General features: G+C 47.6%; 1 protein-coding gene across 1 annotated transcript; it reads right to left on the reverse strand.

Moving 5' to 3' along the window:
* Positions 1–235: 235 nt before the first annotated feature.
* Positions 236–6,816, reverse strand: LOC123045853 (uncharacterized). The gene is made up of 2 exons (XM_044469076.1): positions 6,668–6,816; positions 236–3,614 (listed from the first exon to the last, which is right to left on the reverse strand). The coding sequence occupies exon 2, from the start codon at positions 3,538–3,540 to the stop codon at positions 781–783; it is 2,760 nt and encodes a 919-aa protein (XP_044325011.1). The 5' UTR covers positions 3,541–3,614; positions 6,668–6,816; the 3' UTR covers positions 236–780.
* Between the last annotated feature and the right edge of the window lie 10,934 nt (positions 6,817–17,750).

Raw genomic sequence — 17,750 nt, forward strand, 5'->3', positions numbered from 1 at the left:
TTATCATATCTGTTATTAGCCTTCCTGACGAAGGTATTTGACATATAGTACAATAGTAAATCTGTGCTATTAGCCTTTTCGTAAAATGGCACCATGCTCCAAAATGGATTCCGTCCTAGTTCTAGGAAGGCACCACAGCTCGAAAGACTGGGGCATCGAGAAAAACAAGAACAAGATGAATGGGAGCAACAGTTACGCCACAGTATCCCATCCCAGTGATGGATGAACACAAAGCTACTGTTAGATTTAATTTTACAGAGATTTTCGAGGACCCATCACCGTGGCCTTCGCGGTTACAGTAAACTATTACTACCTCCGTTCCTAAATATAGGTCTTTTTAGAGATTTCAATATGGACTACATACGGATGTATATAGACGTAGTTTAGAGTGTAGATTCACTCATTTTGCTCCGTATGTAGTCCATATTAGAATCTCTAAAAAGACTTATACTCCCTCCATATGATCTAAACGCTCTTATATCAGTTTACAGAGGGAGTATTTAGGAACGGACGGAGTATGAGAAAAGGAAGAGTGGCAGTTCAATAACCAGACTAAAAATTAAGAACATCAACTGCAACAAATGCCACGTCGCTAACTACTACTGCCTAATAAGTGTCGTGGTTTTAGTTCAGAGTACTAGATCTTAGGGGTACTGCTGCAGGAGTAAAACGGGTACAGAATAACATCACTGGTACATGGAGAACTCCAGGCAGAACCTTCTGTCCTGTAATTCCATCAGGAAAAGAGCCTTCCAGGAGGTTCACCATGCATGAACAAGGTCAGTCAGTCAGGAGAAACTCCTCCGGCACGGAATAAGGATCGAGCTCCAAACAGCCCCGAAGCTTGCCTCCTCCTTCGTTTGTCAGATGGAAGCAAGGGATCTGGTGGGAGAACTTCAGGTACTCATCCTTGCCTATGGTCTCCACAGTTGTCTCCCTTGTAAATACTGCCCTGTAACCATCAACCTTCCTCAGCAGCCGAACTCGTATGGACGAATTAGTATGGCAGAATATCTCCACCAACTCATAGTCACAGCTGCTAAAATCGCGTGCAGTCCATCCAGCCTTCCAGTCCTTGTAAACGGCCCAGACCTCACCAAGGCGAGGGGCGATTTCATATTCGTTTCTTCTGCCCGTCGGTCTAGCAAGCACAAGACGAGAAAAGCATTCTGCTATTTCTGTACCAGTGTAAGTCATAAGGCCCTGCGCAGTGCAAACCTTAAAGGTTCCGCAGCCAACAGGCCGATCTTCTGTCACCAGTCTTCTCTCCTCCTCTCCCTGGGGACATGCATCAAGCCATCTTGCTTGTACTTTGTTGTTCTTGAGGTCAACATTCTCTATGAAGGCATAGTAATTGGGGAACTTATCGATGTCGCTGTAGATGGCCCAGATCTGCCCAGGTTCGAACTTGTGAAGCAGTCTTGTTTCTGAAAATTCGTAGAACTCTGAATCGGGACAGTCATATCCTACTCGGACAGTATCATCAGATTCCTCGCCAGCATGTGTACATTCAACAGCAGATGGAGTGTTATTCTCTCTGGTCTCTTCTGTTGGCATCTTTGCAAACATCGATGTGTTCATGCATGTCGCATGTTGCTTCTCTCCAGCCCTACTGGATCCCTTGCCAGAGTTATTTCCACCTGATGAACCAGGACATTTGGCATCAAACTCCTGGCATTTTGCTGAACTTTTTTCTGGGACAACAGAAGCAAAGGCCTCTTTCAAATGAAGAGGAAGTGCTGCAGGATCGAGTTCAAGACTTCCTTGTGGAACGCCTTCTCTTTCAGTTCCACACATCAGATGACGAGGGACACAATGTGAAAACCTCAGTGTGCTATCCCGCGGTATCGGGTACGCACTTCCCTCTTTTGACTGCATAAATAAGCTGACGAAACCTTTTAGTTTTACAAGTGGCATGACGATGATGCTATTTCCTGTTGTGAAATCAGAGACGACTTGAACAACCTCATAATCACAGTTTCTGTGGTTGCCAGCATCTGAACTCCAACTAATGTCCCATCCCTTAAAAAGGGCCCAAACTTCACCTTTCCTAGGATATATATCATAAGAGTTTCTCATCTTGCTTTTCTGACAGGAAATAGTATGAGAGAACATGCAAGTTTCTTGAGCTGTTTCTGACCTTCCACGCCTAAATTGTCCACAAGCAACAGGCAGTTCCCCACAAGACCAAGCCAGCTCCTCTTTATTTGTGGGATCAAACTCCAGCCAAATAAAGTGTACCATAAACTTGGGGGCCCTCTTTACCTTTGTAATTCGAGCATAAGATCTTGGCATACAGCTTCGACTATCATAGACAGCCCAGACCTGGTTCACTCTAAACTGATTTACACCTCTAAGTTGGTCAAAGTTAAAAAATTCAGGACATAATACTTTCGCTTGGACACTATGATCAGATAGCTCATCAACATCTGTACCTCCCGCAGAAAATGGAGTGTCATGTTGTCTGTTCTCTACCATCGGTGTCTTTGTAAAGATCCCTGCATTCGTGCATGTAGCACGTTGTCCCTCCCCAATCCTCACGCATCCCTTGTAAGATTTATTTCCACTGGATGAGCCAGCATATTTGGCATCAAACTTCGGGCCTTTCAGTGAACTGCTTTCTGGAACAACACAGGCAAGAGCCTCTTCCAAGTTAAGGGGAAGCGCTGTGGGATCAAGTTCCAGAGCCCCTTCTGGAATGCCTTCGCTTTCAGCTCCACTCATCAAATGATGTGGGACGCAGTGTGAGAACCATATTGTGTCATCCTGAGGTATCAGGTATGGAGTAGCCTCTTTAGACTGCATAAATAAGCTAATAAAGACTTTTATCTTCACAAGCGGAATGACAGCGATGCTGGTGCCTGTTGTGAAATCAGAGAGGACCTGAACAACTTGATACTTGTAGTTCTTTTGGTTGTGAGCATCTGAACTCCAACAAATATCCCATCCCTTGAGAAGGGCCCAAACTTCACCTTTCCTAGGATATATTTCATAAGAGTTCCTTCTACCAGTGAATATCGCATGTATAGGATGAGAAAAATGTTTCGTGTCAGTGTAAATCATAATACCACGGGTGGTGGAAACCCTATAGGTTCCACACCCAACAGTTCGATCTTCTACCAATCTTTTCTCCACCTCCCCATCAGGACAAACTTCCAGCCATCTTGCATGTACTTTATTGTTCTTGAAATCAACTTTCTGTATCAAGGCATAGCAGTTGGGACACTTATCTTTGTCACTGTAGAGGGCCCAGACCTGCCCAGGTTCGAACTTCTGAAGCGATCTAATTTCTGAGAATATTCCTGCATTTTTCCACACCCCAGCAAACTGTTGATCTGGACCAGAAGGAGCAGGTTGCTCAGTTGAAACATGTGCTATAAAGGGCTTCGAGCAATTCTGGCAGCGGACAAATTTCATTAAAATTGCACGGTGGTACTGATATTTGGTGCCACAAGTTGGACAGATGGTCCAAAATGTTTGTGGCCTTGCAGAGTTTGAGCCGCTCAGCTGTTGTCGTTGACACTCGTTATGGAGACTCATAGTAGTATGAAGTGAGATATACTACTTCCAGATAACAAAGGACAACCAGTAGACCAAAAAAGTAACTTGTCAACCTGTAAAGCACAGAATTATGATTAAGAAATTTCATCAATATGCTCTAAAACAGAAGGACAGAAGCGCTTCTTGCTTTATATAACAAGCAATAAAAGAGCAACACTCACTTTCTTGCCACCCTAGAAAGACAAAATTAAATCAAAAGAAAGTAATATTTTTAGCTATTGTTACCAAGATGAAAAACCATTAGCACTCAAAATGTAATGCATATGTTACATTATCTATTTAGGCTTCATAAGACAAGCCAATAGGCCAAACATGTGGAAGATCAGTTTCTATGTATATGTGCTCAACTGATCAGAAAGCACTCCCTCACAGCAGGGTTCAATTCACTAGATTCCAGGTAAACTCTGCAGATCACCGGAGGTTAGTCACCACAGTATCTTGCTCTCTTTTTTTGGGTATCTTTCTCAGTTTTTAATTATTATCCTTGATACATTCTCTTTTCTCTTTTGAGGAACCCTTTGACAGGTTGCCTAAAGTGTTGGTTTCAAGATAATGTGCCAAAAAACAAATTAAGGACAATTACAACTCCACCACAGGTCCAGTCCACTCATCAGTGGCCGGTTCTTCAAGCTCCACTGGAGAACTCCCTTACAAACTCTAAAGCTACTAATCACCTCCACCGGCATGGCCACCACCTACATTCACTAGGAGTTAACCTCACCGCCAACCACGCCATCTACTACTACTTCTTGCTGGTTGCTTTATGTCATACGGGTTGAGTGAACCAATTTTGATACCAGTGGATATAAAATAAACAATTCTGGAGTTAACAACCAAACATGTTTTACTTTAATACCAGCTGGTGTTATATCAATGTGACTGCAGATGCTTAAAAAGGAAATGGCATGTGGATACAGATGGTATACTACAAGCAAGGGCACTAGATGTGGTACATAGACGAATTAAGTGCAGAAAAAAGACAGAATTTGCAGAAGCAAATCTTTTGTAGCAAGTTTTACAAGCTTTTTCTTCATATATTTACTACAATGAAGCATAACATTTCACAGATTTTATATCTCATAATAAAGTTTCAATGATACCAAAATTATATGACTTTTCAATTTCTGTGTTGCATACAACCATGAGCTTTTAAGATCCAAAAGTTAACGTGTGTCATGTAAAACGGAAATTAAAACAGAAGGAGTGAAGTAAGGAAATTATATTCATGCCAACGAAAATAGCATATTCAGACTTGCTCCTTTAGAGACAAAAAGGAGTCGTGAGTCCGTAATTAAACATTGACATCTTTAAGGATTGAGAGATTAAATGAAAAATGACATCGGCAGCACATATTTTTGGCACAAAACAATGTAGCTAACATCAAACTTAAATCATAAGAGACTAGAACGAATTGCGTGTGCAAATGTAACCATTGGTGTCCTTGAAAATTGGCAGAATAATTTAACAAAAGCCTGAATCAAGAGCACATATTTTCTGCACAAAGCAATGTGGTTGATAAAGCATGCCAATCAAGACTCTAGCAAGGTGTCTTTAAGTTCACTAGCCATAGAACAGTGAAATGTTTTACTATAATCATTGCCATATTATACATATGAAAAAAGTAAAGTGAACGATCACAACATAACCAGCTAGAATTTAAACTATAATAACAAACATAGTGATCAGATTCAAAATATATTTGGAATTTGAGAGGTTTGGTCATTAAGTTGTGGCACTACTAATTGATGCCAAAAGGCCCGAGGCAATATCTTGTCATGCAGATGTAGTAATGACAAACAAGCAGATGCATAGAAATGAAATTATTTAGAACATAGCCAGCATGTAAATTATCGGAGGAAACAAAGTTATGTGTATGTACTTGTACATGTGTGTTTTACAGAATGGAAAGGTCGTAAACAGCAAAACAAAAGTTCATACTTACTGCAGGGAAGTTTGTCTCATTAATGTTTGTTTTTGACTTACCAGTGCGCTGACAATCGTACAAACTCAAAAAAATAAATGGCACATGCAACCACCAACCAATATCATTCTCATTACTACTTTGCTTACTATGTTGATGAGATGAAGCAAAGTAGTAATGATGGAGGCCAGGGAGCGTTTGGTTACTGGATCTATCCGATGGAAGATGGTAGCTCGGGCTATCTTCAACCGGTTTGGATGGCGGTCATGTAATAGGATAGGCAATTAGTTTTCCTATCTTTCTTTTGCCAGCCGGTTGTGGCTCTCCTTTTACCCTTATGCTCTTTGTGAGCTTTTTTGGTTCGTTTGTTTGAGACATCAAGACCTATGTTGAACTTATTTGCTTTTTAATAAATGTGGCCGTATGCATCGCTCTGATGCAGAGGCCGGGGTTCTCCCCCTTTTCTAAAATAAAAAAAGAAAAAAAACACACAGAAAGGATAAGAAGCTAACAGAATAAACAGAACAGTTTTAAGTTTTCACCCTTGATAACAGAGGCAAGAGCTTCGCCTTGTCTCATTAACTAAGAAGATTGTTGCCCGATTAATCAGAGGAAAACTGGGCAACAACCAGAATCAGCTTATTCGCCTTTCCGTCCAAAAGAACAGAGAAACTAAACTCTAGTTTGATAACAAAAATAGGGGGTGTACATAATTTTTATTCAAGATAAAGGCAATACTCTTTTTTGCTAAAAAAATTCAATTTCCCCCCTTTTTTTTTGCTATGAAACACCCCCCTCCCATTTTCCCCATAACAGAGAAAGGTTCTGCACATCGGAATTCAGAAGCCCACTTTGACAGTGCAGAAGCATGTTTCCCAAACGAAACCAACAGAGATATGACGCCTTCGGTGCCTAGGAGTCTGAACAAACTGAGCTCATTCATGGCTACGAGCTTAGTGATCGGCGGGACGGAGCAACCCAAAATCAGCGCGTGAAAGGGAACGGCTCGAGTTCCTCCGAGCCCTAGCCGATCAAAAAGGGGATCCTGGATATCCAACCCAGTGGCCATCCAGATTTGCTCCCAAAGCCATCACGTCAAGACCTGCGCTATTCAATCGAACGCGGAGCCTTTTGTTGTCTCAGCGCATGCACGGGACATGACGGGAGGGGAAACAATGCACATACCTAAATCGTCGACGGCCGGCAATGCGCGACGATGAGGGCCTCCGGCAGATGGCAGCGGCAGGGCGACGCTGACCGGACCGACGAGGAAGAGGAGGGGAAGAGGCAGAGCGCAGAGGGGGTTTAGTAGGAGGGGAAGTGAGGAAGGACGGTATGGGAATGCTGGATGCATGACACGAACCAACCAAGATTAGGCTAGTTATAGTGGGAGTAACTTAGGTAGTAAAATAACATATCGCAAAACAAATCTGCTTATGTGGCATGGAGTTAGAGCAACTCCAACGGGGCGACCCATTTCGTCCGCCTGCGTCCGTTTGGGTCGGCGCGAACGAAAGTGGAGGCCCAACGCGCCGACCCAAACGCAAATTGCGTCTGTCTGGCGTCCGCGCCGACCCATTTCTGGCACAAAATTGCACCTGGAGTGCGTCGGCGCAGACGCGAAGCGGACGCGCCGCGCGTCTCTTCGGCGTCCGTCGCGTCCCCACCTATAGGCCACCCAACCGCCACCGATCGTCTTATTTATGACGACCACCGATAGCGGGCCCACTAGTCAGCCAGTGGAAGCGTCCTTTTTTAAGCACGCGTGCGGCGGGGGCCGGCCTCATCCACTTCTCCCGTCCACATCTGGCCCCCCACCACTCCCTTTGCTTCCTCGTCGGCGACAACAAACCCTAGCGCCATGGGCCTCTTCGACAAGGGCAAGGGCAAGGGCAAGGGCACCCCCAGCGCCTCGTCCTCCCGTGCTCCCCGTTCCCCTCCTCCTCCGGCGCCGGTGCATTTCCGTCCTGATCGTCGGCGCCTGCACATCCCGGTGCACCAAGCGCGGTGGCACTGGGAGTACAGGCAGCCGCTGCTGTACCCCGACGTCATGCTGCCGCACCATTGGCACCTGGATCTGCAGCTGATCCCGGTGCCGGCGGTTTCGCGAAGCCCGCGGGCGCACGACGAGGAGGTGCGCTGGCGCCACGCGCAGCTCACGCCGGAGTAGTGTCGGCTGCCTGAGTATGCCGCCGACTCTCCTAACTGGGAGGCTTGGTTCGCCCTCGAACACGAGGAGCAACGTCGTTCGGGTGTCGACGCCGTCCCACTGCCGACCTCGCAGGTACAGCCGGAGGACATGGAGGCGGAGGCGGAGTACCAAGCCGCCCTCGAGGAGGCCCTGCAACACGCGTTGGAGGCTAGCCACCTGGAGGAGGACGCGCACTGGGATGGGCTGGAACAAGCCCTTGCCCTGTCGGCGGCGGGGGACTCCGTCCACACCCTGCTGTTCGTGCCGCCACCGCCACCGTCGCTGCCTATCCAGCCCAAGTCGGAGCCGACGCGGAAGCGCTCCCCGCCTCTACCCACTTGGCCGGAGGAGGCCTACTCGTGGACGGGCCAGTACCGTGAGTGGGTGAGTGTGCCTCCCGTCCACTTTGCCGCGACGCCGGTGCGGGAGGCCGCCCACCTTGAGCGTTGGAAGGTGCACTGGCTCCGCCAGGAGCAGGCCAACGACGAGGAGCAGATGCACTACGAGGCCATGCTCCAACGCGACGCGGAGGCGCTTCGACTCGAGGAGGAGGAGGAGGAGCGCGCGGCTAGCCGCAATGCAGCCGCCCCAGCAAACGCCGGAGGAGGCTGCCCTGGCAGCGTACCAGGCGGCGTTCGGGTGGGCTGGCCCTGCTCCTGTCTTCATCGACCTCACCGGCGATGGCGACGGCGGCGTCGACGCCAAGGGCAAGGCCGACGATGTCTAGGGCAACATGCGGGGTGGCAGCAGGCGGGCGAAGACTTTTTTTAATGTTTTAGTTAATGTTTAATTAGGTTTAAGTGGAGTTTGGCCGGCATTTGACCGGTCACTTATGTTTAATTATGTTTATTTCATGCGAGCTATTTTTTTTCACGCCGGCACATTTGGGTCAGCCTCCTCGTTGGGCGGTCAAGCCGGCCCATTTCAGAATGCGGACACGCACGTCCGCCTAGCCGAACCAAACGGACAAAAAGCGGACAAAGCGTGCGTCCGTTTGGGTCGCCCCGTTGGAGTTGAGATGCTTGTGGTAACATACTATGTTGTTGTAACATAACACATCCCGGGGTAAAATGAGTCTATATCTCAATTAATGAAGTTTTGCATGTTACTATCCATTATGAAGGTAGTAACATAGACTAGTAACATATGCATGTTACTAGTCTAAGTTACTCCCCATTATGACCAGCCTTAGGGCAACTCCATTTCAAAAGAAAAAAACGTTAGGACAACTCCATTTCAAAAGTAAAAAAGAAACGTTGGGGCTACAATTTCAAAAGTACTCTGCTCATCCTCCATAATCATGATCACACAAGTTTTCATCACCTCCCACAACGTTTCTGGATCTCATATTTTTTTCAGGTCCTCGAACAAATGCAGAATGGGCTTGGAGCACTTCAAGTGCCCTTTTGACATCCTTTCTAGCTCTTTATTGTCTTTGAGAAAACTAGGATCTTTTCTCACCCCTTGGATCAAACACAATGTTGACCAAGGTCGCCCACGAAGGATGGAGACCATCACAAAGGTAATAGCCCATGTTGTAGTCATGACCATTGATGATATAATTGCACGGATGAGCTTCTCCCGCACACAACCTTGCAAACAATGGAGATTGCTGCAGCACGTATATGTCATTGTGAGCCCCGGGCATCCCAAAGAAAGTGTGTCAATTCCAGTGGTCTTGTGTTATGACTGCTTCAAGAATTATGGTGGACTTCTTGCAGTTGTGCACTTATGGTAATTAGCAAACCTAATGTTCCCAACGGCATCCTTCTTTGAAATGTAGTTATCATAGGCCCAGACACCATTGTAAAGTCAATCGAACATAGTTTGGCTCAAATTGACAGTGGAAAAAAGGACTTGAATAGCATAGGGACAAATTAGTCGTTCATCAACATCATATGCCCCGTGCCCTATTCGGATTCATCACTCGAGGCACCCATGATTGATCCCTTGAAATTGAGAACATATTCCTCTGCACTTTCGACATCATCAGTAACCACAAGTATCATCGTCCTTTCATCCCCATATTCGTCCTCATCAGACGATGCCAAATCCATGCCCCAGCGTAAAAGTACTCCATGGCCAGATCTATCGTGTTTGCTTCAAGTAAACAACAAAAATGCCAATAAGTTTGACTATGGCATTTGGCTGAACACTTGCCGACCGTGGTCTCCTCCATGGACGACAATGTGCTGGGGCAGAGGGTACCTGGGCAGCGGCCAGACCAACGGTGAAAGGGATGTGTAGGCAGGTCGGGTTGGTGCCCGGGTGGAGCGGCAAAAATCTGACAAGGGCTGGGCGGTGGAGCGGGTGGTGATGAGGATACCGACCTGGGGTAGGGTCATAGGCCTTACCTATACGTCCTACCCAAGGTCACTACCCTGGAAGATAAGAAGTCCGAGAGGCAACAAGGGACCCCAGTCAAAGATGTCGAGTGCAATCCACTCGACCAGTCATGTCACTTGGGTGTCCCCCTACCTATTGTCACTCGACCATACAAGGAATCACTCGACCTACCGAAGATCAGAAGTCACTCAGCATTGCAACGGTCAGGCGTTCACTCCGTAGTCTTTAAGGTCATTAATAGCAATTAAGGCTGACGTTATCAGTAACGCCCCTACTTTATGTACATTAAGCCCCTTGTAATGGAGGATGGCTGGGGTCCTGGCGCACTCTATATAAGCTAGCCCCCTCCTCTGGGACAAGGGTTCGCACCCCCTATAACATCACACACATATAATCCAGTCGACCGCCTCTGTGCACCGACACGTAGGGCTATTACTTCTTCGGAGAAGAGCCTGAACTCGTAAATCTCGTGTGTACACCTTCACCATAGCTGAGATCTTGCCTCTCCATACCTACCCCCCTTTCTACTGTCAGTCTTAGAACCACGACAGTTGGTGCCCATCGTGGGGCAGGTGTCTTAGCGACTTGTTGGTGAAGTTGCAATTTTTCCGATCATCATCATCATGGTTTTCGGCGGTGGATTGGCTGAGGGCCACGAGATCCATCTCGGCGCACTCATTTTCATCGCCGACGACTCCGCTTGGCTTCAGGAAGCTCCCCTTGACGTCGAGGCGCTCCCCGTTCGAGGGGCGACGCACTTTCGCGCGTGCGTTCGCGGCGTCCTTCTCCGGCAGCCGTCGACTCAGTACCGGTCGGCTCTGGTGGTGTCTTCCCTCCCCGCTATTCGCCGCCACAAGCGATCCGGTCGGTCGCGGCTTCAGCGGTGGGTGAAACACGCGGTGGCCCGACGTTCGGCCACCCATCAAGTCACGACGATCAAGCTCGACGAAACTCTCCACGGCATGTTCGATCTGTCGACTGGCTCCGCCAAGACCGCATCCGAGTGCGATAGCAGCGACCCTCCGGCTGAAGTTTTGATGGTCGATGGACCGCGCGGTTCGCCTGGTTTCCACCGTGAAGACGGCGGGGATGGTGGCAGCGACCCGTCGCGCGTCCATGAGGAGTACCACCCTGAACCCCTTTCTTCGCAGCAGAAGGAAGAACTCCGTCGCCGCAACATGGATGCGCTCCACACGCCCATCGTTGAAGAAACCCTCGAGGCTCGGGCCTTGGAAGAGGTGCGCTTGGCTAATTTGGCTGAGCACACTCGACTGCAGAACCTTCAGCGCGCTCTCGACGAGCGTGCTCGGGAGAGGATCCCTGAGTCAGGTCGACGATAGCTTTTCCCGCCTCCACCTAAGGTATACCGCACTCCGATCCAACATCTCACAGCTGCGGCCCGAATAGCAGAGTCGATTCAACCTTCCCAGTCGGAGGCTGGCAGAGGTTTGATGCAGATCTGGGCCTTGCTCCGGGCAGCAGGAGAATAGAACACAGCAGTGTCTCAGTCGCGGAATAGGATTCACAGCAAATCCGTAGTAGCGGATACAGTTCAGTCGGCCCACAGCCCAAGATCGCCCCTGTGGCGTGAGGGCCGTGGGCAGTATGATCACCGACTCGACCGCGACAATCGTTGTCGAGTGCCTACACCTCCTCCGAGGAGTGCATCATATGTGCCTCGGCAGTACGATGATAGACGCTGTCACAGTGGCGAGCGCAGAGCACCAGTCGACCCAAGAGAGACATGCTTTGATGCAAGATCTATCCTCGTTCAAGGTCTAGTCAACCGGAACAGAGCGCATAGAGAAGACCCTGGCAGAGATCGTCCGACCGGCAGCAGAGTGCATGTTTCAGGTCCAGAATGTTTCAACAGAGCCATCAGGGCTGCAGTGATTCCTCCCAACTTCAGGTTGGCGACTGAAGTTAGTAAGTTCACTGGCGAGTCCAAGCCTGAAACTTGGCTTGAGGATTACCGAGTGGTTGTGCAGATTGGTGGCGGGAATGATGAAGTGGCAATGAAATATCTTCCTCTGATGTTAGAAGGGTCGGCCCGAGCGTGGTTGACTCAGTTAGCCCCAGGCAGTATATATAGTTGGGAAGAGCTGGCTTGAGTGTTCGTCAGAACTTTTGAGGGTACTTGCAAGCGGCCAGCAGGATTGACAGAGTTGCACCATTGTGTGCAGAAACCGAGTGAGACTCTAAGGGATTTCATTCAGAGGTGGACCACTTTGCATCACACTGTTGAAAATGTATCAGAGCATCAAGTAGTGTGTGCCTTCAAGGAAGGCGTCAAATACCGAGAGTTGGTCCTAAAGTTCGGTCGGACTGGAGATATGACTTTGACTCAAATGATGGAAATAGCCACCCGGTACGCTAACGGAGAAGAAGAGGATCGACTCCGCAGCAGAAAGGGTAAACCAGTCGGCCAAGAGGCCGGTGGGGGTAATTCCAATCGGAAACAGAAACGTAAGTGTAGGATCGAAAGTATGTCTAGAGGGGGGGGGGGGTGATTAGACTACTTGACCAAATAAAAATCTATCCTTTTCCCAGTTTTAGTTCTTGGCAGATTTTAGCAACTTAGCACAACTCAAGCAATCTTAACACAATTCAAGCAAGCATGCAAAGAGTATATGAGCAGCGGAAAGTAAAGCATGCAACTTGCAAGAATGTAAAGGGAAGGGTTTGGAGAGTGCAAACACAATAGGAGACACGGATGTTTTTGTCGTGGTTCCGATAGGTGGTGCTATCGTACATCCACGTTGATGGAGACTTCAACCCACGAAGGGTAACGGCTGCGCGAGTCCACGGAGGGCTCCACCCACGAAGGGTCCACGAAAAAGCAACCTTGTCTATCCCACCATGGCCGTCACCCACGAAGGACTTGCCTCACTAGGGTAGATCTTCATGAAGTAGGCGATCTCCTTGCCCTTACAAACTCCTTGGTTCAACTCCACAATCTTGTCGGAGGCTCGCAAGTGACACCTAGCCAATCTAGGAGACACCACTCTCCAAGAAGTAACAAATGGTGTGTTGATGATGAACTCCTTGCTCTTGTGCTTCAAATGATAGTCTCCCCAACACTCAACTCTCTCTCACAGGATTTGGATTTGGTGGAAAGAAGATTTGAGTGGAAAGCAACTTGGGGAAGGCTAGAGATCAAGATTCATATGGTAGGAATGGAATATCTTGGCCTCAACACAAGTGAGGTGGTTCTTTCTCAGAAAATGTAGGTTGGAAGTGTAGGCACGTTCTAATGGCTCTCTCCACGAATGAAGAGTGGGTGGAGGGGTATATATAGCCTCCACACAAAATCTAACCATTACACACAATTTACCAATCTCGGTGGGACCGAATCGTTAAACTCGGTCGGACCGATTTAGCAAATCATGTGACCGTTAGGATTTTTGGTGGGACCGACATGCAACTCGGTAGGACCGATATGATTAGGGTTAGGGCATAACGTAATCTCGGTGAGACCGATTACACAAACTCGGTGGGACCGATTTTGGTAATGGACACATAGAGGGTTGGTCAGGCAAACTCGGTGGGACCGAATCGCTCATCTCGGTTAGACCGAAACCTTACGAAAGAGAAACACAGAGTTTGCATTGCAATCTCGGTGGGACCGATCGCTCATCTCGGTTTGACCGAAACGTTACAAAGGGAAACATAGAGATTACAACCCCATCTCGGTGAGACCGAGATCCCTATCGGTGAGTCCGATTTGCCTAGGGTTTGTGGCAGTGGCTATGACATCTGAACTCGATGGGGCCGAATAGGAAGAATCAGTGGGGCCGAGTTGGACTTTTGGTTTGGGTCATATGTGGATGTGAGAAAGTAGTTGAGGGCTTTGGAGCATATCACTAAGCATTTTGAGCAAGAAAGCCATTAAGCAACACCTCATCCCTCCTTGATAGTATTGGCTTTTCCTATAGACTCAATGTGATCTTGGATCACTAAAATAGAAAATGTAGAGTCTTGTGCTTTGAGCTTGAGCCAATCCTTTTGTCCTTAGCATTTTGAGGGATCCACTTTTCTCATCCATGCCATGCCAATCATTGAGCTTTCCTGAAATATTTATCTTGAAGTAGCATTAGCTCAATGTGATATATGTTGTTAGGAATTACCAAAACCACCCAGGGATAGTTGCACTTTCAATCTCCCCCTTTTTGGTAATTGATGACAACATATAGATCAAAGCTTCGACAAATGATAATAAGATTGAAAAACCTTGTCACTTTGAGAAGTATGTGAAAAGTAAGAGCTCCCCCTAAATTTGTGCATTATTTAAAATTTGCTTTGGACTGCAAATGCACAATGAGTTAGGATCATGGGGTACTCTTCCATGTCACATACATCTTGGTGGAGCGCTCAAAATGATAATAATTAAACACATGCACTCATCACCAAGCAAAGTGAATGATCATATGAGGATATAGGAGATAATATCATCCAACAAGCATTAATGTAGCATAGCATATGATTAAACACATGATCATCCAAGTATCTCACAAAAGGCATAAAGTATCAAGCACACAAATAACGAAGTTCAACCACCAAAAAGACAAGAGAGACCAAAAGCAACACTCTCTCTCGAAGCCTATGATCTATACATTTTTCTCCCCCTTTGGCAACAAGTTACCAAAAAGTTCATAAAAAATGCATAGTGCTAAACGACTCTCAGGCTTGGTCTTCATGTGATGGTGTAGAGATGGCTCCTTGGACGAAGACTTCTATTGATGTAGATGGAGCTGGTGGAGTGGGTGCTAGAGCTGGATGCACTGAAGCTGTAGCTGGTGCAGATGATGTAGCTCTGGTGTCTGGAACAGGCACTGCAGCAGATCTCTGTCCTCTGGGCACTCTAGCAAAAGCATCAGTAGTTGACTTGCCCTTTTTCTCCTCCACATCCGCCTGAAGTTGCTCAACTGCAGTTTGGATCTCAGTCACTTTGACATCAAGAGCATAAAACTTCTGCTCTATGATTCTCTCCAAGCTCTCCTGGTTTTGAGTCAGGGTGGCCAAGCCCTTCTCAATCCTCAGAGTGGAGGCAATCAAGTGGCCAAGCTGATCTTGCTTGCTCTTCAGGAAAATCTGAGATGCCTCTTCAGCAGTTGGCATCTTTGCAGCCTTCTCAGCTCTTGCCTTCTCCTTCTTCTCTTGTGTTTGCATAGATGATGGTTCATTTTCATCCATCACAATGGTGTTGTCCTCAAAGTCAGGGTAGATGGGCATGTGTTCCTTGTCCAAGAGATACGTGCCAGTGCCCATCTTGGAGTTTATAAGCTCCTGAATCTGTGGGGCATACCCACAACTCCTCTTCTGATTAGCAGCAGTCCTTTTGGTTGTTTCCACAATCAGGCTCATGACTTTGGACTTCTGAGGCACATCAAATATATGAAGCAAGTTAATTGCATGGCCTCTGATCATCTTGTGATCACCTGACTTGGGCAGCAAAGTGTGCCTTAAGATCTAGTTTATGGTAGGCAATCCTCACAACAGATAATGTACAAATCCAAACTTATGTGTCTCAAGTGCAACATCTGGGATCTCTCTATACATGTGATCCATGGAGTTGTGGTCTTTCTTCTTCTTGGCATAGACATCCAAGTCATCATCATTCTCCTTTGGAGCATTGATCAATTCAGACCATTCCTCAACTGTTGATTGGTACCTGGTACCCTCAGACATCCAGACTATCCTCCCATCTGGGTAGAAATGAGCTGTGGAGTAAAACTGCATAATGAGCTCATCATTCCACTTTGTGAGCTTCTGCCCAACAAAGTCTTCTACTCCACAAGACTTGAAACTGTCATAAACTCTAGGATAGTGCTCTTCATTCTTCTTGATATAGTCCCAGTCAACCCATCTCATATCACATACTATGGGCTTCTTGTCAAGCAGCACAGTCTCATAGAAATCCTGATGTTCCTTAGTGTGGAACCTGTAGTCCACAACAGTCCTTCTTCTGTCAGCATAGAGGTCAGTCAGTCTACACTGTCTCAGACCTGCATCCTTCCTGAGCTTCATATCCTCTACAACTGGGTGAGCATCATTATGATCTGGGATCTTGGGCATCAACTTTCTTAGGACAAGTGAGTCTTCATCATCTTCTTCAGCAGCTTCAGGCACTTGGGCCTTGTTCTTCTCTGCAGCTGGAATACTCCTGGTGTGCAGACTTGGGTTTTGGAGTAGCAGCCTTGGGAGCATCTTTGGGCTTAAATGGAGCACCCCCTGATCTTATAGCATCTCCCATTAGCTTTTGAGCTTTAGGTGCTGGTGCAGCAACCTCTTCCTCTTCATCTTCAGAGTCTCTCCTCATAGAGGGATTGCCAAGTACTTTGGCAGTAGTAGTTCTGACTCTCTTCTTCTTCTTGTCTTGGCCAGCAGCTTCATTATCAGACTCAATGGTGAACTTCATGGTTTCACCAGTGGCAACCTTCCTAGGTTTGGAAGTAGGAATTCTCCTTGCAGGTGCCTTCTTCTGCATTCCTGGCTGTTGGGGAACGTAGTAATTTCAAAATTTTCCTACGCACACGCAAGATCATGGTGATGGCATAGCAACGAGAGTTGAGAGTGTTGTCTACGTATCCTCGTAGACCGTTAAGCGGAAGCGTTATGACAACGCGGTTGATGTAGTCGTACGTCTTCATGAATCGACCGATCCAAGCACCGAACGTACGGCACCTCCGTGTTCAGCACACGTTCAGCTCGATGACGTTCCCCGGGCTCCAATCCAGCTAAGCGTCAGGGATGGGTTTCGTCAGCACGACGGCGTGGTGACGATGATGATGTTCTATCGGCGCAGGGATTTGCCTAAACTCTGCGACGATATGACCGAGGTGGAATATGGTGGAGGGGGGCACCGCACACGGCTAAGGAACGATCCGTAGATCAACTTGTGTGTCTATGGGGTGCCCCCTCCCCCGTATATAAAGGGGGAGAGGAGGAGGGGGGCCGGCCCAAGGGGAGGCGCGCCCTAGGAGGGGGAAACCTACTCCAAGTAGGTTTGCCCCCTCCCTTTCCTATTCCAAGAAGGAGGGGGGAGGAAGGAGTGGGAGAGGGGGAAGGCAAGGGGGGCGCCGCCCCCCCCCCTTCCTTGTCCTATTCGGACTCAAGGGGAGGGGGTGCGCCTCTTGCCCTGGCCGGCCTCTCTCTCTCTCCACTAGGGCCCATCAAGGCCCATTACTTCCCGGGGGGGTTCCGGTAACCCTCCGGTACTCCAGTTTTTCTCCGAAAACACCCGGAACACTTCCGGTGTCCGAATATAGTCATCCAATATATCAATATTTATGTCTCGACCATTTCAAGACTCCTCGTCATGTCCGTGATCACATCCTGGACTCCGAACAACCTTCGATACATCAAAACTTATAAACTCATAATAAAATTGTCATCGTAACGTTAAGCGTGCGGACCCTACGGGTTCGAGAACTATGTAGACATGACCTAGAACTATTCTCGGTCAATAACCAATAGCGGAACCTGGATGTTCATATTGGTTCCCACATATTCTACGAAGATCTTTATCGGTCAAACCGCATAACAACATACGTTGTTCCCTTTGTCATCGGTATATTACTTGCCCGAGATTCGATTGTCGGTATCCAATACCTAGTTCAATCTCGTTACCGGCAAGTCTCTTTACTCGTTCCGTAATATAAAATCTCATAACTAACTCATTAGTTACAATGCTTGCAAGGCTTAGGTGATGAGTATTACCGAGAGGGCCCA

This window comes from Triticum aestivum, chromosome 2B (assembly GCF_018294505.1).
Source record: "Triticum aestivum cultivar Chinese Spring chromosome 2B, IWGSC CS RefSeq v2.1, whole genome shotgun sequence".
Taxonomy (NCBI): domain Eukaryota; kingdom Viridiplantae; phylum Streptophyta; class Magnoliopsida; order Poales; family Poaceae; genus Triticum; species Triticum aestivum.